At 52.9% G+C, this 26,811-nt stretch overlaps 2 protein-coding genes across 6 annotated transcripts in view; one reads left to right on the forward strand and one right to left on the reverse strand.

Annotated features, from left to right (window-relative positions):
- Positions 1–7,923, forward strand: part of TTC21A (tetratricopeptide repeat domain 21A) — a 31,376-nt gene extending 23,453 nt beyond the window's left edge. For 2 of the 3 annotated variants that reach the window (XM_033212078.1, XM_033212080.1), the window contains 11 exons: positions 78–181; positions 2,120–2,308; positions 3,282–3,392; positions 4,162–4,243; positions 5,402–5,552; positions 5,944–6,105; positions 6,240–6,432; positions 6,532–6,756; positions 7,295–7,415; positions 7,584–7,651; positions 7,735–7,923. In XM_033212078.1, coding sequence (XP_033067969.1) covers positions 78–181; positions 2,120–2,308; positions 3,282–3,392; positions 4,162–4,243; positions 5,402–5,552; positions 5,944–6,105; positions 6,240–6,432; positions 6,532–6,756; positions 7,295–7,415; positions 7,584–7,651; positions 7,735–7,812 — 1,484 coding nt within the window. In that variant the 3' untranslated portion in view covers positions 7,813–7,923. The remainder of the gene's footprint in view (positions 1–77; positions 182–2,119; positions 2,309–3,281; positions 3,393–4,161; positions 4,244–5,401; positions 5,553–5,943; positions 6,106–6,239; positions 6,433–6,531; positions 6,757–7,294; positions 7,416–7,583; positions 7,652–7,734) is intronic. The other variant, XM_033212079.1, reaches the window with a different exon arrangement.
- A 2,968-nt stretch (positions 7,924–10,891) lies between these two features.
- CSRNP1 (cysteine and serine rich nuclear protein 1) lies at positions 10,892–23,615 on the reverse strand. Of its 3 annotated transcripts, none has more exons than XM_033212087.1 (5): positions 23,476–23,615; positions 15,518–15,774; positions 14,040–14,299; positions 13,176–13,490; positions 10,892–13,079 (listed from the first exon to the last, which is right to left on the reverse strand). In XM_033212087.1, exons 2-5 carry the CDS (start codon positions 15,732–15,734, stop codon positions 12,090–12,092), a joined length of 1,782 nt encoding a protein of 593 aa, XP_033067978.1. In that variant the 5' UTR covers positions 15,735–15,774; positions 23,476–23,615; the 3' UTR covers positions 10,892–12,089. The 3 variants fall into 3 exon arrangements, with proteins under 3 accessions (XP_033067978.1, XP_033067976.1, XP_033067977.1); XM_033212085.1 differs by lacking the exon at positions 23,476–23,615 and adding an exon at positions 22,433–22,580; XM_033212086.1 differs by lacking the exon at positions 23,476–23,615 and adding an exon at positions 22,433–22,565 and having other exon boundaries at positions 15,518–15,759.
- Between the last annotated feature and the right edge of the window lie 3,196 nt (positions 23,616–26,811).

The raw sequence follows: 26,811 nt of genomic DNA on the forward strand, positions 1-26,811 counted from the left end.
CTGAACCCAGCCCTCCCCACCAACCCAGCTTCCCAGGAACCAGCAAACTAACACTAATTTGAGTTTCTGTTTAACAGTCCAAGACATCCCATCCATGATGAATGATGTTAAGTGCTTGCTTTTGCTGGCAAAGGTTTATGAGAGCCATAAAAAAGAAGCTGTGATAGAAACTTTGAACAAGGTAATTGACAAGTGGACTTAAGCTCTTTATCTGCCATCTGCTGATGGGGGCTGAAGAAGGAGAAAGGAAAGAACTCCAGGTCTGTAAAGCCCCAGACCTCTTCCTCAAAAAAGGACCTAGGTTACACCTCTGACATCCACCTTCACTTATTTTCCCATTCTGGTTCATTCAGTGAGGGTACACTAATGTGCTCTGAGCTAGGGTGGGCTGGGGAAGGCAGGAAGTAAGAGAGTGCCTTAGTCCTCAAGGGTGATAGTAGAGATAATAATGAGGCAATGACAATGGCTCCCCTGCAGGAAAAGCTCTGTGCTAGGTTCTGTAGGGTTTTTGCTTTCTTAATGAATGATCACAGTAGCCCTTTGTAATAAGCATTGTGACATTCCCATGTAACAGATAAGTCTCTAGGAGGTTGAGAAATGTGCCCAAAGTTGGGTTCAGTTGTGTTAGTCTGTATTCTGTTGGTATATGCCAGAATACTTGAAACTGGGTAATCCATACTTTTCCTACAGTTCTAGAGGCTGAGAAGTTCAAGGTGGAAGAGCCACATCTGGTGAGATCTTTCTGCTCAGGAGAAGGGGAACTCTCCAAAGAGTGCAGTGCAGGGTATCACATGGTGGGCGGGGGGCACCGACTGTGCTAACATGCTTGCTCCGGTCTCTCATCCTCTTCTTAGGAAGCCACCAGTTCCACTCCCATGATAACCCATTAATCCATTCATCCACGAGTGGTTTAATCCATTTATGAGGGCAGATCCCTCATGATCCAATCATCTCTCAAAGGCCCTAACTTTCAATACTGCCACATTGGGGATTAAGTTTCCAGGAAAGCACATGACGTTTGGGGGGCACATTCAAACCACAGCAACGTCATATGTTGCTTATCAGCAGGAATAAGATTTTGTTGTGTGAATATCAGACTCAGATGGTATAGCTGACTTCACACCTAGGCTATCTGGTGTAGCCTATTGCTCTGAGTCTATAAACCTGCACAGCATGTTACTCTACTGAATTCTCTAGGCAATTGTAGCATCATGGTAAGTATTTGTGTATTTAAACATAGCTAAACATAGAAAATGTACAGTAAAAATACAGTATTATAATCTTCAGGGACCAGCATCATATATGTGGTCTGTCATTGACTGAAATGTTATGCAGCATGTGACTGTACCAGCAAGTGGTGGAGCTGAGATCTGAGCCAGGTCTGGCCTGTCCCAACCTATGTTCTTTGCACACTGGGCTGCCCCTGATCCAAGAGCCCCCAGCCATTCCTGTCACATCTTCCTCACTTTTTTCCCCCAGGGGTGTGGCCTCAAACTTGTTTCTGGAGTATGCTCTATGGTTCTAGAGGGAGAGCCCACACTCTGACTGTTAGAGATGATTTATCCTCTTGTTTACCACTGGATTCCCATTCCTCTTTTTGGCCCTCGGGGAGCCAAGTGCTGATTCCTACCCACGTCCTACAGCTTAACCCTGGCATCATCATTTCCTCTTGCACTGATGTTCTCTGCTTACTCACCTAATCATTTGTGTGGTAAATGTTTGTGGCTGCTTCCTCAAATTCCCAGCAGGGCGGCATACAGAACAGAACAGTCTACTGTGTGCCTTGAGCACCTACTGTGTGCTAGTTCTAGCCTGTAGTGTAGCAAAGCAAATTAGACACAGAGCCTCAAGGTGTGATGGAAGCAGGTAAACAGGCAAAGTACAAAAGCATGTTTTGTTTGAGTGCCTTTGCTTCTGCTCCTGCCCCCAGAGGCAGTGCTAGCTTGCCTCATGTGTACTCAGCCAGTGGCTTTGCCTATTCAGAGTGACCCAAATTTGCCCAAGGGTACTGAAGATGTCATTTTTCATACTTCTGGATCTGAATTAAGAGCTTGGTACTTTCTGTGAACTGGTATGTCAGGCTCTGAGTTTCTGATCCTGGCTTGATTGGTTTCCCAAGGCCTTGGACCTCCAGTCTCGGATACTGAAGCGAGTTCCACTGGAGCAACCAGAAATGATCCCCTCCCAGAAGCAACTGGCAGCCTCTATCTGCATCCAGTTTGCAGAGCACTACCTGGCAGAGAAAGAGTATGACAAGGCCGTACGGTCTTATAAGGATGTCTTCTCCTACTTGCCCACTGACAATAAGGTGAGTGACCCTCAAAGCAAGAGGCTGCTTTCTCCCTCAGGGCACAATGCCTTGCTGAGCTCTCTGACCAGGTGCAGGGGCCAGTTCCTTCTCCGTTCTTCCCTGAGGAGTCACAGATACGATGGGTATGGGAGGCCAGCTAACAGTGGCCTCTGGGGTAAGGTGCCTGCTCCTGCTGACCTGGGACCTCACCTGCTGCAGCCCTTGGAGCAAGGCTCACCTTGGATAGCCAAATGAGAAGGGTATAGTGGGAAAGACATTGCTGAAAGTCACATTAGTCTGACATTTTCAAGTGCCCCTTGGAGGTGGGGAGATGATGAGGGTTGTAGCTGCCAGGGCACTTTGGGCGTGAAGTGCAGGCTGAGCTTCCAAGAGGGCCTAGAGTTGTGAGGGAGGTGTGGCTCCAGATAAGGGAACCATAGTTGGAGTTCATGCTAACACAGTAGATGAAGAGCTTAGTGACAGATCCATTCATTCATGTAATACTCATTTAACAGATACCTAATCTAATATGTGCCAAGAACTGTGCCCGGCTCTGGAGACACAGTGGGGCAAGGCTTGGTCACTGCCCACAGATTACCCTTGGGTAAGGGCATGTAGATGAGAGCACAGGCAGCACCAATGCCAGGCAATACATGCCTGCATGGGGGTTCAGGGCACCACTTGGAGGAATGGTACCTGCCCCAGAATCTGGGGCACAGAGGACTCTCAGAGCAGTGAGGCCAGAGTTGAAGCTGAAGGATGAGTATGTGTTAGCTTGGCCCAACTTTCAGAGGTTAGTAAGACACAGGGTATGACTGGAGAACTGAGTGGGAGAAGGGGAAGGCCAGAGATGTTCACTTGGGGAATCTGAGACATATTTTGAAAGCAGAGCTGATAGAAGTGGGGTGTGAGGAGAAGAGCTGTCAAAGACGATCCCAGGGGTTTCCCATGTTGTTTACTAGTTAGTGTATTATATCCGGCCTTGTCCCAGGTGATGCTGGAGCTGGCGCAGCTCTACCTGCTCCAGGGGCACCTGGACCTGTGTGAGCAGCACTGTGCCATCCTCCTGCAGACTGAGCAGAACCATGAGACTGCTTCTGTGGTAGGAAGCCCCCAGCACCCACTCCCTCCCTCCTTTCCTCCCTTCCTCCCTTCCCAGGGTCCCTGTGACCAGATGCAGGCTGCTTCCTAGCCCCATAACCTCAGATGCCTCACTGACACACCTCTGAGGAGCTGTCAGGCAGAGAGGACTCAGTGCTGCACCTACTCTGCCCTTTAGCCGGAAGGGGTGAGCTGGCTGGCAGTGGGCAGCATCAGCCTCCTGGGCCAGTCTAAGGTGGGGTGAGGTTGATTCACCCCAGAGGAAAGCGCATCCACTGTAGGTGAAGGCAAGTGGGATAGGTTCCTGGGGCTTCAGGAAAAGCCCTCCCCAGTTCTGCCTTTCTCCTCCCTATCATCCAGACCTTCTCCAGGGCTGGCCCAGGAGCAGAAGCTGAGCCCTTGCAGAACAAGGAGGGGTCCTCATCCCTACCTCTATTGCCTGGCAGTTCTCAGAATGGGTGGAGAGGCTTTCCCTGTAGGCTATCAAAAAGCCCCACTGGTCTCTACCACTGGCCTTACCTTCCCATGTCCATCCTCAACCCAGCTCTTCTTGCCCCCCACCTTGGGAAGTCCTCACCTTCTGGGTGGGGGCCTGAGAAACCCTCAGGCTTCTCCTGTGGCAGCTCCTCACAAGGCCTGGGGCGGCTGCCTTGCAAGTCCTTTTCTACCTTCCCTTCTTACCACCATCACCCCCATACCCCCCGCCTACCCTTATACCCATGCAAGCTGCCACTGTTGGGAAATCTGGAGCCTTCTGTGTTTTCTGATAGTTGATGGCTGACCTGATGTTTAGAAAACAGAAACATGAAGCGGCCATCAATCTTTACCACCAAGTCTTGGAGAAAGTGCCAGGTAATTCTGCCCATGGAGACTGCCTGCACCAATTCCCACTGAGCAAGAGCCACTCTCCCAGAGAAGGGTGGGACCTCTCCCTCCTTCCTGACTGGGCAGAGGAAGCCCCTTCCTCCCTGATTGTTCCAGAGAAGCAGGAAACTGATAAAGACCCAATGGAACGTGCCGGCCCTTCCCGAGTCCAAGGGGCCAGTTCCTGGTCTCAAGGACTTGGCACTGGACCCAGGACAGCATGTCTGTCCCCAAATCACAGCCAGTGGGGCTCGACACAGTTCCCTTTTGAGGTCACAGCCACTTGGAGAGACTAGAAATTCTCCTCTGTTGTATACCTTCATTCCCATTCACTGCAGCATAAAACCATCCCTTCTTGCTGGGGAAAGGGGCCAGACCTGAGGCTCAGGTTGGAGCCCTGGCAGGCCCATGGCAGTGTGCCCATAGGCCCAGGAGGTCACCATGGTTAGGAGTATGGGTCCTGAGGCCAGGCTGCCTGGGTCTGAGTCCTGGTCTACCACTTACTGGTTGTGCAACTTTCGGCAAATTATTTATCCATGTCTCAGTGTCCTCATCTGTAAAACAGATACAATAAGAGTACCTACCTAGGCCGGGAGTGGTGGCTTACGCCTGTAATCCCAACACTTTGGGAGACTGAGGTGGGCGGATCACGAGGTCAGGGGATTGAGACCATCCTGGCTAACACGGTGAAACTCTGTCTCTACTAAAAATATTAAAAAATTAGCCGGGCATTGTGGCAGGCACCTGTAGTCCCAGCTTCTCCAGGGGCTGAGGCAGGAGAATGGCATGAACCCGGGAGGCGGAGCTTGCAGTGAGCCAAGATCGTGCCACTGCACACCAGCCTGGGCAATAGGGCGAGACTCCGTCTCAAAAAAAAAAAAAGATTAGGTACCTACTTAATCTTGCAGTTAATGTATAGGTGAAGCACTTAATACCAGGTACAATATAAGTGCTATATAAATGTTAGCTGCTATTCTTTACTATTTTTAAGCATTAGTATTATTCTTTACTCAACCCTGGAACTGTTGGAATGTCCCCGCTCAGCCCAGATGGGCAGTATCTCTTGGCTCCTCCTAGGGGCCCAGCACCCTCATCTGATACAGCTACTGGGCATCTCAGCCTGGAGATTTCTGTCTCTTATTTTAGACAATTTTTTGGTATTGAATAAATTAATCGATCTGCTAAGAAGAAGTGGTAAACTTGAAGACATTCCTGCCTTTTTTGAATTGGCCAAGAAGGTGTCCAGCCGGGTGCCTTTGGAACCAGGGTTCAACTACTGCAGAGGTATCTACTGCTGGTGAGTTGGGTGTGGTGTGTTGAGGGGCAGCTGTGTGCAGGAAGCCCTACTGGCAGATAGGCTAGGCCCTTGTGCTGCACAAAGGGAGCAGAAATTCTGCCTCCAGGACACCCAGGCCCAGCAAGTGAGGGCCCACAGGGGCAGGGGTGGAACCCTTCAGAAGTCGGGGAGAGCCTGCAGCCTCTGGATGGAGGCCAGGTGAGGACCACTTGGGCAGGCCACTGGCCTGCATCCAACACCCGGGTCCAACGCCTGCGTCTCCTCCAGAGGAACTGGGAAACCAGCTATCCAGCCTCTGCTTTGTGCAGACTCACAAAGTGGCCCTTGTATATCTCTGCCCTGTCTGAGCCTCAGTTTCCCTCACTGATTCTTGGTGTTTTCTCCACTACAGGCACATAGGGCAGCCCAGCGAAGCCTTAAAGTTCCTGAACAAGGCACGCAAGGACAGCACTTGGGGCCAGAGCGCCATCTACCACATGGTGCAGATCTGTCTGAATCCAGACAATGAGGTTGTGGGCGGAGAGGCTTTTGAGAACCAGGGGGCCGAGAGCAAGTAAGGGCCCGTGAAGGCAGAGGCAGAACCCTGGGGAAGTTAGAGAGAGCCTGCAGCCTCTGGGTTGAAGCCAGGTGAGGGCCACACGGGCAGGCCACCTGCCTGTGTCTGACACCCAGGTCTAACACCTGCAGCTACACAGAGAAGAAGGAGGTGGAACAGCAGGGCGTGAGCACTGCCGAGAAACTGCTGCGTGAGTTTTACCCGAATTCAGCCTCCAGCCAGACCCAGCTGCGGCTGCTGCAGGGCCTCTGCCGGCTGGCCACCAAGGAGAAGGCTAACATGGAGGCTGCGCTGGGCAGCTTCATCCAGATAGCGCAGGCTGAGGTGCGGCTGGTGGGGACTGGAGGGCATGGGCAGGTGGCAGGGCCGAGCATGACTAGGCGGCCAAGGCGTGCTGACGTCCATTTCCCACCCGATGTGTAGAAGGACAGTGTCCCTGCCTTGCTGGCCTTGGCACAAGCCTACGTGTTCCTGAAGCAGATCCCCAAGGCGCGTATGCAGTTGAAGCGCCTGGCCAAGGCCCCTTGGGTACTGAGTGAGGCTGAGGACCTGGAGAAGAGCTGGCTCCTGCTGGCCGACATTTACTGCCAGGGCAGCAAGTTTGACCTCGCCTTAGAACTGCTGCGGCGCTGTGTGCAGTACAACAAGGCAAGGGGCCACACACACATTGGGGCTGCAGGGTGGCAGAAAGGGTTCCAGGCATTCCAGGAAGGTGAAGCAGGCTTTGCAGGCAGAGGTCATATGGAATAACAACTAGTCGGGAAGAGGCAGGCTGAGAGGGGCACATGGGCAACAGACCAGAATAGGAATGAGGATCAAGGGCGATGGACCAGGTAAGAGGAGGTACACAGGGTCGTGTCATGTCCAGAGGAGGGAACACTAAATGACAGAAAAAGATGGGAAAGTTTCAAGGGTTCCAACCTGGAGGGACTTTTGCAGGTCAGAGCAGGCCAGGAATGGGAGTGGCGGAACAGGAGGGCTGCAGGGAAAGGGGTTACACCAGTGTCTGGGGTAGCTGAGAAGAGGGCACACAGTTGGCTTCTTGCAAAGGTTGGGGTACCCCTGAGGTCCCTTGGCAGTTTGGTTTATGGCAGCTCACTTCTGTCCCTTGCCTGCTTCTGGTTCTGGTCCTAGTCCCACCCTGGCCCAGGGAACCAGCAGAGGCTCTAACTGGCTTTCCCTGCAGTCCTGCTACAAGGCCTATGAGTACATGGGCTTCATCATGGAGAAGGAGCAGTCCTACAAGGATGCAGTCACCAACTACAAACTGGCCTGGAAGTACAGTCATCACGCCAACCCTGCCATTGGTAAGGCAACCAGCCAGGGTGCACATGAATGGACATGGAAGGGAGGTGGGCAGGAGGATCCCCACCATGACCCCAGAACTCAAGGCCTGTACCCTGGCTGTTATGAGAACCATAGGGGTTCTCAGGTCACCAGGGTGCCACCATCTATGCTCTCCATGCCCCTGGTAGGCTTCAGACTTGCTTTCAACTACCTGAAGGACAAGAAATTTGTGGAGGCCATCGAAATCTGCCACGATGTAAGCCAGCAGCCTTGGCGGGGAGGGCCTGGTGTAGTGGTAGGGAACCCTGCCTGATACTGCATACCCATTCTCTGTTCCAGGTCCTCAGGGAGCACCCCAACTACCCCAAGATCAGGGAGGAAATTTTGGAAAAGGCCCAAAGGTCCCTGAGGCCCTAGCTGGGGTCAAGGGGCCTGCAGTAGAAGCCATCAACCTACTGAAGTTGTGTGGAGGGATGAAAAGTGGGTCAGTGGAGAAGGGATTCAGAAAATGACACATTCTTCCCCATTTCTATAGTGTATGTGGTTTATTTTGAATCATGTTTCATCTGACCTAAGGGTCACCCCAAAGCTTTATGTTTTCGAGGCACAAGAAATTTTGCTCTGGGAAGAAAGACATCAACTGGCTTAACTTTTGTTGGGCTCGTTGGGTGCTTTCTAACAGACCTCGCTTTTATCCCAGACTCTTTGAGGGGGCAGAGGGGAGCAAAGAGGGGGCTTCTAGTGGAATGGTGGTCGAAAAGGATCCCCTTCAGCTATTTTTCAATGGTTGTTGCCCTTCTCCTGTCTGGTCTCCAGGATCCTGGAGCTAGAGAAGCAATTACTCTTCCTTTCCATGCTACCCTCTGAGTCTGCCTGGCGGTGGGCCCAGGATGCTGTGGGCAGTGGGCCCAGACAGGAGGATCAGCTGCAAAAGGTCCTGTGTGAGAGGGCCTGCAGGGTGCAAGGGCCATTGTCCCACCCTGTCCATGCATTGTTTCCCTTTCCCCTGCCACCTCCCCCGCACTCCCCACCAAGTCCAGCTGGCTTCTTCTGGTCCTTACCAGTTTGGGACAAACCTGACTACCCTCGCCTGGCACAAGGAAATACATTCCAAGAAAAAATAGTTCCCACTTCAGCTTTTGCAAAAGACACTGGCCATCTAACATCCTATAGAAACCCTTTTAATGTCTACGGGGGCAAATGCAGTGGTTCCTATTTAGATGAATAATGTTAACTGCAACTGGCAAGAGGGTGACAGAGGGCACCTTTGCTGTGCTCCCAATACCACTCTTCCTTGATGTCATTAAGGATGCCAATAATGGGACAGTCTGGCCTCGGGACAGTCAGGAAGCCTAGGATCTCTGAATGTGGACTTCCCGGGTCCCTTCCCCTCTCTGGGTCTTAGTGTCCCCATTTGTGGCAGGAAATTAGATGTCTCCCAAATCATGGCACAACTCTCTACCAGTGATATACAGCAAACATTTTAAAGTTTAATAACTGTGTGCTTACACATCATTTTTACATAGAAAACCAAGTAGCACAGCAAAGTCAGGAATTTACGGGTGCTGTTCCATGGGATGGGTTTAACTTTTAAGCATACTGATATAATTGATTTAAAGAAAAATTATTTAAGAGTAAGTAGAATGCAGATATGGGCAGAGTTTTCAAGAGCAGTTGTCCAGTGACTAAGGTTTGGGAACAGTGGACAGATAAGGGTCCCTTTGGAACCGTGTAACTCGGATGGCTGCTGAGCCTCATTTTTATAACACACTGCTGATCACATATATGGTTTGTTGATATAAGCTGGGGATCTGGAATGCTTTCCCCAGGTTACTACCATCTTTCCTATGGGAAAACCCAGTCCCCTTTCTGTGATCTCCTTTACAACCCAGTTTTGTTGGGACAGTTTTGTTGACAGGTCTATCTATATGGAGAATGATCCTGTAAAGGGATTGTGTATTAATCATGTTTTTGCTGTAAAACCTAGATTGTCTTCATTTATCTAAAAACAAAGAAACAAAAACTAAGAACCCTGTGGCCCTAGATGGGACTAGGCAGGCCTCAGTCCAGCCATGGGCTGAGTCCATGGGGCGGAAGCCTGTTGGGGCTTCCTGCCAGAGTACTGGAGCTGAGGGCTGCCACCCAGACCACCAGGCCAGTCAGAGTGACCCTGAGAGCCCTTGGAAGAACCCAGGTTTTGGATTGTGCATGCTGAAGTAATCTCTACAAAAGGGTCTCCAGGCACCAGTGAAGAAGAGACAGGACAACTCAGTGTACCGGGGCACTTTACCCTGAGAAGACAAAGGCCTAGCTATTCCTAGCTAAGCTGGTTACAGGGACATACTGCCCCACCACAAGCCAGATTCCAAAGCATGAGTCCTCTAATGGCACTGATATGGCCATGTGGTCATGTCCATGCATGTCCAGAGGCAAGAGACAGATACCTAAAGGGTGACAGGACAGGCAAAAAAGAAAGGATTAAACACAGAGAAAGAATGGCAGAAACATGAAAATTGATGCAAGTTGCAAACGTACACAGGACTTGCATGTTCCAGGCACTCTTTAAGGGCTTTGTAAATATGAACTAAACAAGCTTATGAGGTGAGTAGTGTTACTATTTGCATGCAGTATCGAGGACACCCAGGCACAGAGGGAGTAATTCACATAAATCACCTCACTAGGTAGTAGAAAATCCAAGATTCAAGCCCAGCATTCTGGCTCTGTGCTCTTACCAGTCAAGCCAAAGAGATGAGTGAGCCCAGTACAGACCAAGGCAGGGAATTAGAGCAAGGAAACCCAAATCAATTCTCCTCTGGCAGTTCCTCCTTCCAGCTCTTGTACAAATCACTATCATTCCTAAGGGGGAAGTCAACCTTTCTCAGGCCCCCGGACTGGGGCTCCCCAGAGCAGGGTGTGGCCTACTCCTCTGGCCTGCAGCCCAGCTGAGCTGCCAGGGACAGGTCAGACAGGTCTGGCTGGTGCAGATGGATGAGGTTCTGCAGCTTCCCCCCGCCCTTCCCGCTGCCCCCCTGGCTCAAGTCCTCGCGGACCACAGCTGCTATATGTAAGGCCATCACCAGGCCTTGACCAGGCACATCCCCTTGCCCTGCCTCCATCCAGTTGGTGAATTCACCCTCAGGACAAGGCCTGAGCTCAGTGTGGGTGTGTAGGAAGGAGGGTGCCCTCACCCATCCCCAGCAGATAGCCCATGTCAGAAGACCCTGCTGCTGCTCCTCCCCACCACCCCAGGTCACCACTGTAGAGGAACAGGTTAATCCAAAGGAAAAAGTGCTCTATCTGCCTGGTCAGCCTCAGCTGGCTTCCTGCCTCCAACTTGACTGGCTTGCCTGGAAAGAGGCCCAATATGCTGGGTGTGCCTACTCCTACCAGCCAACACAGCCTGTGTCCATACTGCCCTCTGCAGGGTTTGTCCCCCATCCCTAATTCCCCTGAGGGTGTACCCCTGCTTCCCAACCCAGAAATACAGACCACATTGTTAAAAATAAAGCCTCTTTATTGGTACCTGTAAGCTCAGGCACAAGGTGTTCCCATAAGCACACAGGCTGGCAAGGCCTCCTGGGCAAGGGGGCAGGCCCAGAGCCTGCGTTTCTTGGCACAGACACAGAGAGAAATGGAATAAATTATAGTTTTGACACTCAGGGACAATGTAGAAATTAGGATGCAAAATTAAACATTAGCAAACAAAGGGTATAAAAGCCCTCAGGAGCCACCCCTCACCAACTGGCCTCAGGGCATGGGCAGGTGGGCCAGGCCAAAGTGCAGTGCCCAGAAAGCCCTGAGATAATAGTCTGGGGCGTGGTTTGTGCCCGAGGTAGGCCCTTTGCCTTCTCTGGGCCTCCAGTTTCCTCCTTCCCCCTCCTACATCCCTGGGCCTGGAATAAAGGCTACAGCCTTTGGGGAAGGGGAAGATGGAACAAAGGGCAGGAAGTGGAGGGGGCAGGGTGGGGCAGAATGGAGTTTTGGTCACAGCTGGTTAGCCCAGCCTCTCCCCCTGCCTAGATGATGTCTTTGGCCAGCACCTGCCTGCATAGCCATCCAGGAGCCAGGCAGCAGACATAGATCATAGAGCTCAAATCCACACCCAGTCTGCACCAAAGCCCAGGCAGGGCAAGGTGTAGGACTACAAGGCAAAAGGGGCTCCTTGAGGGCCTGTGCCCACCCCACCCCTGGCACTACCCACCAGCCAGAGAGGTGCAACCAAAGCCTCAATCTCCAAATAAATTATGGAAATAAATTATAGTCTTCACAGTCCAGAGGATTTAGCTACCCATGGGTCTAGGGCTCAGCATGGCAGAAGCCACCTGATTTCAGCCGTCTCACCATCTTTGGGCTAAGGAACATCATGCAAAGACCGAAAAGTGGTCTGCCAAGCTCCAGAGGAGCCACATTTTCTCCTCTTCCAGGCTCACATTGTGGAGATGGAAAAGCAAACTGTGGGTGCTGGGGTCCAGGCAGCTGAAACGGGAAGCCCCTCCCCCCAGTCCTCTCTTCAGCACAGAAAAGTTAAAACAAATAAATAAATCCAGAGAACTGTATGAAAACCAGGAGTGTGCGCATGGCACCTGTGAGTGAGCCAGCCAGTGGGAGACTGTTACACAGAGACTCTGGGGAGCCCCACAATTACAAGAAAGCAGCAACAGGTCCCCTGGGGCTGGGAAAAGGCATCCTGGTCCTCACACCAGCACAGGCTCCATTAGAGATGCTGGGACAGTGTCCTCAAACTGGCTGTCGATAAAGGGATCTAGGCCTTCGGCGACTGGCTCGGAGAAGCCCATGAGGGACTCCAGGAAGCAATTGCTGGCATCCCCGGGTGGAGAGAGGCCAGGCAGGGGGAAGTGAGGTGCCTCAATGTGGTCCAGGCTGTCAGACACCTTCTGTGATGTGTAGTGAGGCCCCAGACTATAATCTGGCAGAGCCTGGAGTAACTCAAAGGAGTCACAAGAAGACAAGCTGAGATCCACTGAGCTGCTCTGGCCAGCGTCCATGCTGGGTGGCACTAAGTTGCCAGGAAGGCTGCCTTCTCTTGACCCTTCAAGGCCACCATTTAGGAAGCAGCTGGCATCGAGGTTGGCATTTTCATCCAGGATGCCCGATGTGAAGCTACAGCCAGAATAGCTATGGGTCCAGCTGGCCAGGCCACCAGGGTCACTAGTACCAAAGATGTCAGCTGGATGGAAGCAGCTGAGGTTGTCCAGGTTCCCCACACTCCCTTCCTCCTCTTCCTCCTCCTCCCCGCCGAGGTCAGAGTCACTGAAACTCAGGATCCGTGCCAGGCTGTCATCATCAACGCCAGGCTGGAAGCCAGGGCCAGGCAGGCCTGGGTGGGTGGGGCCGTCAGGAGCCTCACTACTGCCCGATGCTGAGGAAGATGCTGTGGAAGAATCAGTCATGTCGCTGCTGCAGCTGTTGTCTCCCAGCTCATTGTTCATCAGGGGCTTGGCCAGTGGGAAAGTAGGGACCAGGGCCTGCTCACCAGAGCTGGGTGGGCTGCCCTGGGCAGGGGCCTCTAGCTCCCTAAAGCTCTCAGCCTCCTGTTCCAACTGCAGGCGGGTGAGTGTGTGGATGAAATGGGTCTGAACTCTCGCCTGATTAAATTCCACACGGCCCATGGGGTTCTCACAGCCCTCCCTGCAGCAGCCACAGGGGAATGCTGTGTGGTCCATCTGCAGAGAAAGTAGAGGTACAAGTGAGGATTACTGTGGAGTGCAAAGAAGTCCCCACATCAGGTTCCACATCCCAGCCCAGTCCAGCCACCACACCTGACACTTGATGCCTGCCAGGCTGCAGCTGCAGGTCTCAGGGTCGCAGATCCTATCGCAGTGACAGCCACAATCCTCCCGGGATTGGCGCAGTGCCTGCAGCTCCCGCTTCTCCTCCCGATCGATCCTTCGCACGCCCGAAGCCCTCAGCAGAGCTCGACGTCGCCGGGCTGGGTAGGGCTGTAGGAAGCTCACTTCTTCCAACCGGCCACCTGCCACAGCGACTGCCAAGTCCTCCTCCACAGAGGCGTCATCAATAGCATCCACCGCAGGTGGTAGCCCTGCCTCTGCCTTGGGTACCCCGGCTGCCGAAAGCTGCATCCACAGGAAAGAGGTATGTGAGAGGCACAGACATGGACATGGGCTTAGCCCTACTGTCACTAGACAAACCCTCCCATGTGCTTACCCTCCCACTACTCGTGCTTAATCTGTGACGGGCACTGTGTGTATGACAGTGAACAGGACAGCCAAGAATACGGTCCTCAGGGCATTTGGAAAAAAAAGACAGAGATATCCTACTCATGGCATTCCCTAGATCATGGACAGACTCCCTTTCCTAACCAGACAGATACGCACCCCCCTAATTCATATCAGCTTCACATCCCCCTCTCCAAAAAGTTCAAGTTCAGATTCAGGTATCATGCCCCCAGCCCCTGCAGCAAACAGACACAAGCCCTCCTCTGTGCCTCCTGTTTGCAGACGACCCAGGCAACAGACTCCAATCAAGCCAATCACTAGGCCCACAGGCCTGTTTCCCCATATACATAATGAGCAAGTCAGCACCCACCCCTGGTACACCCACCCCTCAAGGTTAGGACTCCAGGAACTGCCTTAGGAGGTGGGCCACGAGAGGGCTCTCTCTACCTTCCACTGCAGCATCTCCAACTTCTCCTCTTTCAAGCGCTGGCGGAGCTTCTCGAGCCGTGCACGGGCTTGCTCCTGTGCAAACTCAGCCAAAGAGAAGCGGCGGCAGGCACTGTGGCGAGGGGCCATACCCAGAGTACAGCCACCACGGCTGGGCACACTGGTGAAGCCCTGGCAACGGGGGAAGTAGAAGACAGTGATCCCATCAAAGGCTACACGGCCTGGGCGCTCCCGGCGAGCCCGCTTCAGGATAGACAGGGCTGGAAAGCAGGCAAAGATGCTAGGAATTAGTTTTCAGTGAGGCACAACATACCTCCAGGAAGATCATGCCAGACTGCCCTCTTGCCTCCCACCTTCCCCCTCCTCCCTCTCCGCCCACTTTGAAAAAAGAAATGTGAATTTAGGAGCCTGTGTGGCTGGGACTGGAGCAGCTGAAACTGAACACCACACCCATGTCAGCACTGGCTTATCGTTATTTTCCAGTTTAAATGACAGTATTTGTAAAATTAAACATCTTTCCTGTGTTTATTAGCCATGTACAGGTCCTTTGTACAGTTTTCTATTGTTTTTTATTGATTTGTAGGATTTCTGTGTTCTGCAACAGGCTTAAAAGGCTTTCCCTTTACAAGTTAATGTTTATTGATTAGTAAGCTACGTACTGGTATTTTCATTAGGTTGAACTGTAATAAATTACCATGTAATGGTGAAATATTGGAAATTCCATATATTTCAACTTACTGTATTAATTTTACACCCAGCTACCAGAGGGAATTCCCTTCTAAAAGGTTTTCTGTTTATACTGTTAGATTCCATGTGCTAAAAATTATATTCTTTTTATGTGTAATGCACAGATATATACACAGTACATAAAAAGGTAAACAGCACATCTATTGTATTAAAATTTCATGGTGGGGGGGAAAATTAAGGAGAAAATGTCTTAATAGGCTTCCTGGGGAACAATAATGAAAAATAAGGTCCAGAAACACTGCTCTAGGGCCATGTTCGTCAGTCTGGAATCACAATTATACAAGCTTGAAAATAACCAGGAAAAACCCCTTTTCACTATGTTCAGGCAAAATGGACAGCATTTTGACAGGAGAGGGACCGGCTTGACAGGCCCCATGGCAGAGAAGCATGGGGCGGGCGGGGAACTCCAGCAGTTCCCTTTGTAGGAGGGTAGGGTGCTCATTGGAGAAACGAAACTGGAACAGAAGGGAGGGGCCAGACGGGGAAGGCCCTGAGGGCACTCTGCAGAGCTGCATCCTGGATGTCATTACTCCCAAGGTCAAAGGTGAATTAGCTGGGCTCAGGTGCCCCTGGACAGTGGGCACTGAGTAACCACTATATCACAGCTCGTGAGAGCTACCTTCATGGGGACATGACCTCTAGAGGCCAAAGGCATTTTGTCAAGGACCTCTAAATTTCATCTTTCAGGAAGGAAGGCAGGTGATGGAGTTCCCAGGGGAGGGAGGACTCACGGGTGAAACTTCTGGGGCCACAGAAGTCACGGTCAGGCAGGGGCTTCTGATCCCAGGGGCCTTCCTCCTCTGAGTCCCAGGCACGGGAGACAGAAGAGCTTGAGCTTGGGGAGCAGGAGCGAGACTGGCACCCAGAGGAAGAGGAAGAGGAGGAGGAGGAGACCAAGGAGTTGTCCTCATCCAGCTGGTCAAATTTCCTCTTCAACAGCCCAGTCATGGTGGTGCCGGAGGTACTCTGGGGTCTGGGGACAGACAGCCTGGAGTGAGAATGAGAAAGCTCTAAGTGGCAGGCAGGAAACAGCAGGTGGGCTTCCAGCTAGGGTCATCATCCCTCCCACTGACCCTCCAAGGCATCCCAGAAACTGGCCTCTGCCCTCCAGCCCTGCCTGAGCTCTGTGTGGGGGAGGGCAGTCTCCAGGAGGATCTCTGCACAAGACACAGCACCTCCCTCCCTCCAAACTAATGTTCAAATCCACGGCCTGATGCTTCAAACTCCCACCTCTGCCCAAAGCCTTCCCAAGCACTAGGTACCTTCCCCACCACCTCCTACAACACACACACACACACACACACACACACACACACACACACACGCATCCACACCAACAGGGGAAGGAGGCAGACAGACCAACAGATGGACTGACAGACCTCAGCCTGGTCTCACTCATTCCCCGACAGGAATCCTGGGGGCTGACTCACAGGCTGGGTGATTCACACAGCTCGCATCTGTGTGCCTGTGTGTGTGTATGCGTGTGTGTGTACGCCCTACAGCCCGCACAGCCCGCATGGCCATGGTACGGTGGCTCTGCTTCCTCCTCCTCCTTCTCCTCCAGCACACCCACACAGGCACGCCACCCTGCACATAGGCAGGGCTGCGGGCCCTTGCTCCAGGCTAGCCAGGCATTCTGGGGAACAGGCTGGCTTTGACGTTGGCCTCCACTCCTAGACGGAGTAGTTTCTGAGCCCTTCCCCTCCCGGTGTGGGAGCTTCTCAGACTTTCCCTTAGAAAGCCCCGCTCCACTGTCAAGAAGTCTCCTGCCTCCAGGCCTATGTGACCACAGCCACTCAGGCTGTCTCTTTAACATCTCATTTGATCCTAATGTCCAAAGTTTCTCCTGTCTGTGGCTTCGTGACATGGAGCACCCCACAACACAACACTGTCTCCCATGTGAGAGTCTCAGCCTTCAGCAGAAGTATAACCAGAGACTCCCACAGCTGGCTGGCCTTATCCAAGTAGAAGAGACTTGGGGCTCCTTCCCTGGAAGGCTTCAGCGAATAATGGCCCTTCCCAAGGTTTGGCAAGCCCCAGAAGACTCAATCCCAAACGCTGAGTACAGCTACCTTGTGTCTGTTGCTCCAGCTGGGCCTTCGGGGAGGTCACCAGGGGGAAAGGGAAAGGAAGTTGAAGCTGAGGCCGAGGCCCCAGTGCTGGGGAACCCTTCCCCCACTGCCATCACAGGAAATGAGAGAGAACAGGAAAAACCAACCAGAAGGCTGTCTTGGTCTCCTCTACTCAGGTGTCCTTTCCAAGCACTCCTTTCCCCTCTTCCCAGCCACCTACAAAGTCCCCGAATCCTGTAGGGTTTGCTGTCAACCTTACTAATTGGATAATGTTTACCCCAGGGACAGCCTCCCCTAGGCAAGCGTGAGAGAAGCAAGAAAATCTCCCTCCCTGGCCAATCCCCCACCCTGGGCCTGGGGGAAGAAGCCTCACAGATGTTTCCGGGGGCTTCTCCCTGGGTAGTTTCTCAGGCTTGGCACCCCCCTCGCAGGGTCAAACCACAAACAAAAACAACCCAGCTCCCAGCTGACCTGCAGGCTCTCCCAGGAGGTGGGGGATTCATGACCCAGAGGCAGGCATACACACATGTACACACATGCACAGACCACACGGAAACACACATATGGACAGACAACACCCACACATCCTGTCCCCACTGCATCCTGCCAAGAGACCCCATCCTTTCCCAGGTTCCAGATGCCATCTACAGGGCCCTGAATACCTCCTTCACCACACATCCAGCCTGAGATCCCCCAGGACCCACTGCCCACTTGGTGTCTCCGCCCAGACATCCCCTAGAAACATAAAATTCTGCAGGCCCCAAATCGAACCCCTTGTCTCTGTTCCCCACCCCCCAGGCCATCTGTTCCTCTTCCTGTGTTCCCTATCTTAGTAACAGCCCCACCACCCACCCAGTCACTCAAGCCAGAAACCTGCAGTCATCCTCAACTCCTTCCTCTCTCTCCCTCCATCTACATCCAGGCACCCCATGCCTGGGAGTTCACGTAAATCCATTTAATCCACACAAAGCCAGGGACAGACCCAGTAGGTATAATGGAGGCCACGTGGCATAGTGTTAAGAACTTCGGCTCCAGAACCAGACTACCTGCTTTTGAACTCTGGCTCCACTATTAATTGACTGGGTAATCCTGGGCAAGTTCCTTAACCTCTCTGTATCTCCAATTCTTTGTCTTAAGACCTCATAGGGTTGGGAGGTTTAGAACAATCAATACATGTCACATGTTCTTAGATTAGTGATAAGTCCTCAGTGAATGTGTTATTCCACACTGAAAAAAAAAAAAAAAAGCTCCAGCTCCTGGATGCACACGACACAGATGCATCTCACAGACATCATGCTGAGTGAAAGAAGCCAGACACAAGATATATGCAAATGTTCAAAAAAAGGGCAGAACTACTCCGTGATGATATAAGTCAGAGCAGTGGTTCCCCAGGGGAGGGAGAAGGACACCCTGGAGAGAGTCATGAGGGAAATTTTCTGGGGTCGGGGGTAGGAAGGGCTGGGGGACCTGTAAAAGTTCTATGTTCATCTGCATAGTGGTATGCACATGGAACTCTAAAATTGTAAATATTCATCTTATGGACACATAAGATTTATATACTTACACATTTTATTTAGGTTACTATCAATTTAAAACGTTCACTAACCTTAACATGTCTCTGTCCCCACAGTGGCTACCCCATGTCCCTCTGCTCCTGCCCTCTTTCCCCAGCCATTCTTGATCCTACAGCCAGAATGACCCTCTTAAACCACACATTTACCTGCCACTGCCACACCTAGAACCACTCTATAGCCTCTACAGCTCCCCTTGGGGAAGCCTGACATTAGGATCAAGTCCAGAATTCAAGAAGCTGAAGCTGACCTGGCCACTGCTTCCCTCTCCCCACCTTGCTCTCTATACTCCAGCTGCACTTGCAGTTCCCATCATGGCCATGTCCCCGCTCACCTCCTGGCCTCTGCAAAGCTGGAACAACCCAGCCTCATTCCCTTTCAGAAAGTCATCTTTCAAGGGGCCTCCCGAATCCCCTACTCCTTCCTCCTGCCTCTCTGCGCTCCTGCTAGGGGCTGAGCATTTGTATCCTATCAAAATTCTTATGTTGAGACTGAATCCCCAGTGTGACGGGATTTGGAGGTGGGCCTTTGGGGGGTAATCAGGCCATGAATGACACCTTATTAGCACCTTTATAAGAAGTGACACAAAAGAGATGGTCTCTCTCTCCAACATGTGAGCTCAGACCCAGCAAGAAGGTGTGCATCTGCAAGCCAAGAAGAGGGACTTCATCAGGCTGACTGGAGCCTTGATCTTGGATTTTGCAACCTCCCAAGGTGTGAAAAATAAATCTTTTGTTTAAGCCACCCAGTCTGTGGACTTTCTATTACAGCAGCCCAAAGTAAGACAGTTCACAAAAACCCTGGTATTTCCCCATCACAGACGTTATCTGATCAGACTGCAGGGGCCTCATTGCTCATCTGCCTCATGCTGAGGGCATCTCTGTCTGGCTGCCCCTGTGCCCATGTCTAGGACAGAGTCTGGCATAGAGAGGGCACCTGATAATACCAGAGGTAAGCAGACTAGCCCTGCATATCGGGTATAGACCCAATTGCACAGGCAATCTTACACACATGAGGTTGCTGAGGGCGACTGGTCAGTGTGACCTTCTCCTGCTCCTGTCACAGTTAATTTAAGAGGGGCAGGAGGAGAATCACATGTCTATCCCCCAGCTGTGCCAGAGGGTACAAGCAAGAATGGTGCTCAAAAGGGGTGGCTCTGAGGGCAGGAGCGGGAAGCTCAGGCTACAGGCAGGTGCCAATGTACGCAATCCCAGGAGGCTCCCCAGTTCCCCAAGAGGAAACGGAGAGAGATGTCAGGAAAGCAGGCTCAGCCACACACTGCGGCTCTGCCTAAGGGATGTCCACAGAAAGAGAACTTAAGGTGAGGAGGTTACGACCTCCAAGCCTACAGACAGGGAAACAGAGACACAGGGAAGCTACAGTCATGCTGCAGGTTCTAGTGATGAACAATCCCTTCCAAATCTGCAGCACGGGAATGAAATGAGAAATTACCTCCTCCCTGATACTCCTCTGGAGAGGCGGGGGAAGTGCCCTTGGTTCTCGTGTTCCTCTGTTCCACGTGGGAATCCAGAGGCTAAGAGGCAGAGGCAGGAGATGAGACAAAAAGACTGAGCCAGATACAAGGAGAGGCCAAGAGGGAATGAAAGATAGTGAGAATCTAAGAAAAGTGTCAGACAGTGAGTCAGAGGTAGGGGGAGGGGCCCTCAGCAGCTACCCAGGAATCAAGATTCTGACCATGGCAGTGTTCCCAGGGTGAGCACAGGCCCCTCCCTAGGGTCCTGGAGGAAGGAAAAGCAGTTCCCAGGAGCTGGCTCAGACAGAAATACCACACCGCCGAGGAACCCCAGAGACAGGCCCTGAATCAGAGAGCCAGGCTTCTTCTGGGATCTGAGCCCTGACAATCGGGCAGCCCTCCTGCCACCACACACAGGCACTGACAACCCCCCACTCAACTGGCCACAGTTATCTACACACTCAGGTCACACTATGCGAATCCAGGAAAGGCCACCTCACCCCGGGCACCAAGCAATCAAGGGCTGTTTTCGAGAAGTGGGGGCGGGGCTTGAAAAAGTCACAGCAACTCCTCTGTCCACCTCGGCAGTCCCACCAGTGCCCCAGGCCTCAGCCCAAGCCAGTCTTAGGGAGGGGGCACCTTTAGCTGCCTCCATCCCCCTTCAGGAATCTGAAGAATGTGTCCTTTAACCTGAGCCCCAGGCCTTGGCCAGTCCCCCCAAAACACTTGGGGTCACATGACCCCTGTCCCTCAGGAACAGCTTCCTGGGAGAAGGGGAGGGCACCTCCCAGCACCTCTAGTCCCCACTGAAAAACGAGCCTGGGTGGCCCAGAGAGGACAGACCGAAAGCCTTGGCACCTCCTCCCCAAGCATCCCTCTGAAGGAGAGCTGGGGGAGGGGATGGCTCCTCGGCTTTGGCCTTCAGGACCTGGCACTGGATAGGTGCCAAATGTATGCTGGCTACATGAGGCACTTGTTCCTGTAGAAGGGACATTGCACCTGACAATGACTGCTTCCTCCACCTAAGAGGGTCCTTCTTCCCTCTCTCATTCATTCATTCAACAAATACGCACCAAGCTCACATACGTGCCAAGCACTGTGGCAGGCACTCGCGCATGCAGGGAGCAAGACTTACACAACTGCTGCCCTCTTGAAGCTCTGAGTTGAGCAGGGAGGACAGAGTGGGGTGCTGGGATGGAGGGTCTGAAGGGTGGGACAGGGTACAGCTGGGGTGAAAGTAGGTCTCTTTAAGGAAGGAAAGTAGGCAGAGTTCCAGTTAGGGGCTCCCCATGGGTAAGGAACAGGAGGAAGGACCAGGAGAGTGTGATCCGAGGAGGGGCAGCCCGCGAGGCTGATTCTGGGCTCCAGGGCAGGCTTTAGCTCGAGGGCACGGCAAGCCACAGAGGGCTTAACTAGGGAGTGACAATGCCAGATTTGCATTTTAAAAACCTGGCTCAGCACCGGGAGTGGAGGGGGTGTGACCGGTTGGAGGTGCTGCCAGGGCCAGGTGAGAGGACAGGTCAAGGGCATAGGAGAAAGGCAGATACCGGGATGTGGAGAAAGAAGAGGGCACGGCTGTCAAGGATTTGGGTAGGGGGAGGTGATGAGTTACTCTCCAAAAGGATTGAGACTTCTGGGTGGAGGTGCTGGGTGGGCAGCAGGAGACGGGGAGGGACTCTCTGGTGTCAGGAGTGTGGGCTACGGCTGTGTGTGATTGTGCCAGGAGCGGGAGTGACTAAGTGTGTGACTATGGCTGTGGTGTGGGCATCTCCACAGTGCGTGCCTGTGAATGAGCCCCGGGGAGGAGAAACTGAGGAAGGGGAGGAAGTACGTGCTGCGGAAGGAGGAGAAGTGCGTGGGAGAGAGTCTACGTGTGCCTGCGGGTGGCCAGTGTAGCTGCGCCCGTGACTCACAGCAGTGGCCTCTGAGAGTGACGGCGACTGACAAACAGGTGAGCCTACGACACAATCCCTCCCTCCCTCCCTCCCTCCCGGGGTCCGTGACTCACCGCGCCTCCCTGTTCGCTCATCCCTCCACTCCCTCCCTGACCCCCGCCGGCCGGGGGCGCCCGGCACACGCCGCAGCTCCCGCAGCCTCCCCGAGGGGGGAGCCCGAGGAGGAAGGCGACAAATGTCACCTGCTCTGGCCACGCGAGGAACTTCTGAAAAGTTCTCAGGCAACTGGGTCAAAAGGAAACTCGCCCGCGGACGCACGCCCCCGTCAACTCGCCGCTCGCGCGCAAGCCCGGCTCTGTCCCCACTCGCGCAGAGCTCGGGGAGCCGTGACTTCTCTCGGGGTTACCGCGGCGGGCGGGGGAGGGGAGCAGAAAACCTGCGACTCCCGCCGGCCGGACCCCCGGCCCCCAACTCCAGCCGCGGCACGCCGTCAGAGCCGGGCAGCTCCCGCCCCCGCGCCCGCTCAGGGTGCCGAGGAGAGAACGACAGGAGGCAGGAGCGGCGGTGCCACTCGCGCTGAACGCCCCCTCCCCAAAGTCCCGTCCTGCTGGACCCAAGGCCCCTCGGCGCTCACCTGCAATCCGGACGCTCGCGGAGGACAACGACGCGACCCGCGTCCCGGCGGGGGACGCCCCCAGCGCCGCGACTCTGTGCGCTCGGCCCGGCAGCCGTCGGTCCAGCCGCCCCTAGCTCTGCGCGTCCGGCAGCGGCGGCGGCGGCGGGAGACTGGCTGCGCCCAGCCCCGCCCGCCGCTCCGCCCTCCTCGTCAGTGGAAAACTCCGGGGCTCACTGCGCTGACGCACGCCGGGCCTCTAGCCAGGCCGCCCGGCAGCCCCGCCCCGGAGGCGCCGCCTCCTCCCCCGCCTGGAGCCTGGCGCAGTGGCCTGGGGGCCTCCCTGCGGACTCTGACCCGGCGACTGCGCCTCCGCCGCTCTCCGCCCCCAGCCCTCTCCCGCCAGCGCCCTCCCCGCCCCGCTTCCAGCACCGTCCCTAAAGGCTCGGACGACTCAAACCGGCAGAGCCGGGAGTAGAGATCCCCCCCTCGCCCCACCGCCCCAGTTTACAGATGGGTAGATTGAGGGCGGGAGCAAGGCCAGGGGCGAGACAGTGGCATAGCCGACGTCTCCCGTACGCTCTCCACCCCCACCCCTCTAGAGGGAGTTTATTATATTCCAATCTAAACGTTCCCTCCTCCGCCCCCAACCTACCACCCACCCCCAGATCCATCGGAAAAGTAAACTGTGGCTGGAGAGGAATCTGGGGTGTGTGGGGAGCGAGGAGGCGGGGAGCGGGAAGGATGGATGTAATCAGTGGGCCTGAACTTCACCGCTGCCCATGGGCCAAGAGACCCTTCCCTGCAGAAGTTCCGAACTAGGGGTTCTTGGAACTAGCTTCCCCACTCCCACCTCAACCTTCCCTTAAAAAAATAAAAAGTCTGGTTTCTTCCGGGCCAGATCTTGGCCACTTAAAATGGCCCACTGCCTTCTCTGCTCCCGCCAAGGCCTTTCCTGACTCGGGGCCAACCCTCCCGGTACGACTTGCCCCGGCAACCAAGTCCTGGCCTGGGAGCCCACCCTCAGCCCCACTTCCCAACTGCAGGTACGGGTCTACCCACACCTCGAGCGTTTCCACCCTCACGCTTTTGCTGCAGCCGGTCTTCTCGACTGGAATGCTCTCCTGCCCTCTTTCTGCTTACCAGAATCCCAACGCCTTTAAGGGCTCAGCTTGCACTGCCTCCTCCAGGGAGCCTTCGTGGGAGCCTGACCCTCCCCCTCCCAGTCCTGCTCCCGCTGCATTCTGGGTTCTTCTGACTGTCCTAGATGAATGCTGTCAGCCACTAGCCCAGCCCTCAGGATTCCATTCTACCTTCCTCCAGGTTGGGGGTGGGGGTGACCTCCTGGCCTGTTTGAATGGTATCTGGGGTGGAGACGATGGTGAGAGCCCCTCTTCAGCCTCAGATGTGTATGTAGAATGGCAGGGGTCTGCTCCACTTTACCTTTCCTGGAAGAACAATAGGAGGAAAGCAGGCTGGGGGAAGATAAAGGCCCCTGTCCTTCCGGATGCGTTGAGTGTGTACCTGGGGGCCTGCAGGAGAAGGTGTCTGGGCAGCTGGAGTCAAGCTTCCAGTGGCTTCTCAGTACCCTCCTGATGAAGTCTCAACTCCTTGGGACCTACAAAGCCGGAATAATCTGGCCCTTTCTCACTTTCGCAGTCCAACCTCTCTTCATACCTTCATTTCCCACTCCCTCCCCCGCGACCATTTCAATGCCATTAATGTGTGAATGTGTCGTTTTGTTGGTTCATGTACTTTTTTTTTTCCCCCCTCGAGATGGAGTCTCACTCTGTTGCCCAGGCAGGAGTGCAGTGGCTCCATCTTGGTTCACTGCAACCTCCGCCTCCTGGGTTCAAGCGATTCTCCTGCCTCAGCCTCCCAAGTAGCTGGGATTACAGGCATGTGGCACCACCTCCGGCTAGTTTTTTTGTATTTTTAGTAGAGATGGGGTTTCACCACGTTGGCAAGGCTGGTCTGGAACTCTTGACCTCAGGTGATCCGCCCTCGTCAGCCTCCCAAAGTGCTGGAATTACAGGTGTGAGCCACCGCGCCTGGCCAATTCATGTGCTTGTAACATTAGTCCTTCTGCATTCGGTTTTATTTTACACATGAGGTATGATTCTGTCCCAGCCTCACCTGTACATTTCCACCTCACACCCCTGATGACTGCTCTCCAGCCCTGTTGGCCAGTGGTCAGTTCTCAGAGTATGTCCTGTTTTAAACTTTCAAGGATGCTGATCCCACCTCGCACCTGCCTTGCACCCACTTAGTTTTGTGGTTTCCTTGTGCATTTCCTTTTGCGTTGTCTGTGAGCAGTGGGAGGGCGGGAGCAATGTTGGACTTGATCACTGCTCTATCTCCAATGCTTGATAAGAACTTGTTGAGTAAACTAAACGTGCCTAGTAAATGGGTAAAGTTGCTAGGGCTCAAGGAGAGGGCAGGGCTGGAGGTGGCAGTGGATGGATACACAGCTAGCACACTGAAGCTATGGTGTAGCTGAGAATGCTCAGGAAGGAGCTTAAAGGCTACAAAGCTGGGTGTCTGTTGCTAGAGGTGACTCCACTCTCAGGGCTTTGAGGGGTAACCCCCCAGGCCACCCATCCTCCACCAACCACCTCAGACCTCAGCTGTGCTTTCACTGTGGCTGCCGGCTGCAGACGTTGCTGATCCCAAGTTCCACTGCCTGCCTTCCTGCCTGCTTGTAATCTCCAGGCCAAGTTTCCAGCAGAAGACGGGTTTCTATGATACCCAGAAGTGATGTTCTAGTTTGGTTTCTGTCCCTGACTCTCCCTTCCCCTCTCTCTCTGGCCTTTAGCTTTTCAATCTGTAAAAGGGAGGCATTGGACAAGAGAACCCTCACCAGCTTCAACATTCCTTGACTCAGTTTCTAGAAGATACTGCCTGCTTATCAGGGAACTGGGCAGGGTTGGGCACTAGAATTAATGAGGGTCTCTCATGCTGCCTATGTTTGCATTCTGTTGGGTTGTATATTGGGGAAACCAGACAAGATAGAAATCAGGCTAGGGAGTTGGCTGGTGAGGGCTGGAGTGGTGCTTAGAGTGGGGAGCCCAATGGAAGAGAAAAAGAGAACAAGGGAAAATACAGGAGAATAAAAAGAATCAAATAAGTGCTGTGTGTTCTCCAGAAAAGCATCTCCCTGTCCTGGGATGGACTCGCCAGATGTTCCCCAGATGTTGCTGATGATGGGAAACATCTCCCTCTGGGATCCCAAGTAAACTCTTCTTATTCATGGGGAAAAGAAAGCTCTGTTCCAAAGCAATAAGGGTGGGGTCTGGAGCAGCAACCATCTGTGGCTATGGCATATATATAGGCAGAAACACACTCACACATCCTCAAGGAATTTCTGAATACTTGGAAGAGTCCTAACAGTTTCTCCAACATTCAGCATCCATGAACCACCAATTTTAGGTAAATAAAAATTATCACAAGTTTTAAACAAAATTTTTTAAAATTAAAAATTAATGCTTTATTCCCATTAGTAAAGCTAATATCAAAGGAACTAACAATATTAAATATGACAAAATTGAGAATTGACCAGATCCGTTGTAAATTGTTCAGGCTGGAGTGTAGTGGTGTGACTCAGGTCACTGCAACCTCTGCCTCCCGGGTTCAAGCAATTTTCCTGCCTCAGCCTCCCGAGTAGCTGGGACTACAGACACATGCCATCACACCCAGCTAATTTTTGTAGTTTTAGTAGAGACGGGGTTTCACCATGTTGGCCAGGCTGGTTTCGAATTGCTAACTTCAAGTGATCTGCCCGCCTTGCCCTCCCAAAGTGGTGGGATTTCAGGCATGAGCCACCACACCTGGTCCATCGTACATTGTTGATGAGGGGTGAATTGACACAATCAGGGAACTGGGCAGGTTTGGGCACTTGAGTTAATGAGGGTTATAATTGGAAACAGTTGGAAATATTTCCACTGTTGGAAATAATTCCACTATTAAGTATATACCCAGGAGAAACAAGGCACTTATACACACCAAGAGACATTTAAAAGAATGTTATATAAGTTTTATGTATGTTTTCAGCCCATAACTGAAAACAATGCAAATTCCACTAATAGGTAAGTGAAAATTAATTGTTATCATATAATGGGATATTACACAACAATGAAAAATAACAAGCTATTGCTTCATACAATACTATGGTTTGAATGTCCCCGCGAAAACTCAGATTGAAATTTAATTGCCATTGTGTCAGTATTGGGAGGTGCGACCTTTAAAAGAGGAATAACTATAATTCCACTTATTTATATTAAATGTTAAAACAGGTGAATTAAAACACAGTGATAGATAATGTTGCCTTGGGGATATTGACTGGGAAGGGGCACAAGAGCCTTCTGGGGTGATAGAGATGTTCTGTATCTTGATCTGTGTAG

This window comes from Trachypithecus francoisi, unplaced genomic scaffold, assembly GCF_009764315.1.
Source record: "Trachypithecus francoisi isolate TF-2019V2 unplaced genomic scaffold, Tfra_2.0 Lachesis_group0, whole genome shotgun sequence".
Lineage (NCBI taxonomy): Eukaryota > Metazoa > Chordata > Mammalia > Primates > Cercopithecidae > Trachypithecus > Trachypithecus francoisi.

Bases quoted from the DNA above. Each gene is read 5' to 3' on its own strand.
- CSRNP1 (XM_033212087.1), bottom strand. From the start codon at position 15,734: ATGACTGGGCTGTTGAAGAGGAAATTTGACCAGCTGGATGAGGACAAC. The intron at 14,300-15,517 runs GTGAGTCCTCCC...CCTGCTTTCCAG, and splicing joins TGGCCCCAGAAGTTTCACCC to CCCTGTCTATCCTGAAGCGG. The intron at 13,491-14,039 runs GTAGAGAGAGCC...CTGTGGATGCAG, and splicing joins TGGAGATGCTGCAGTGGAAG to CTTTCGGCAGCCGGGGTACC.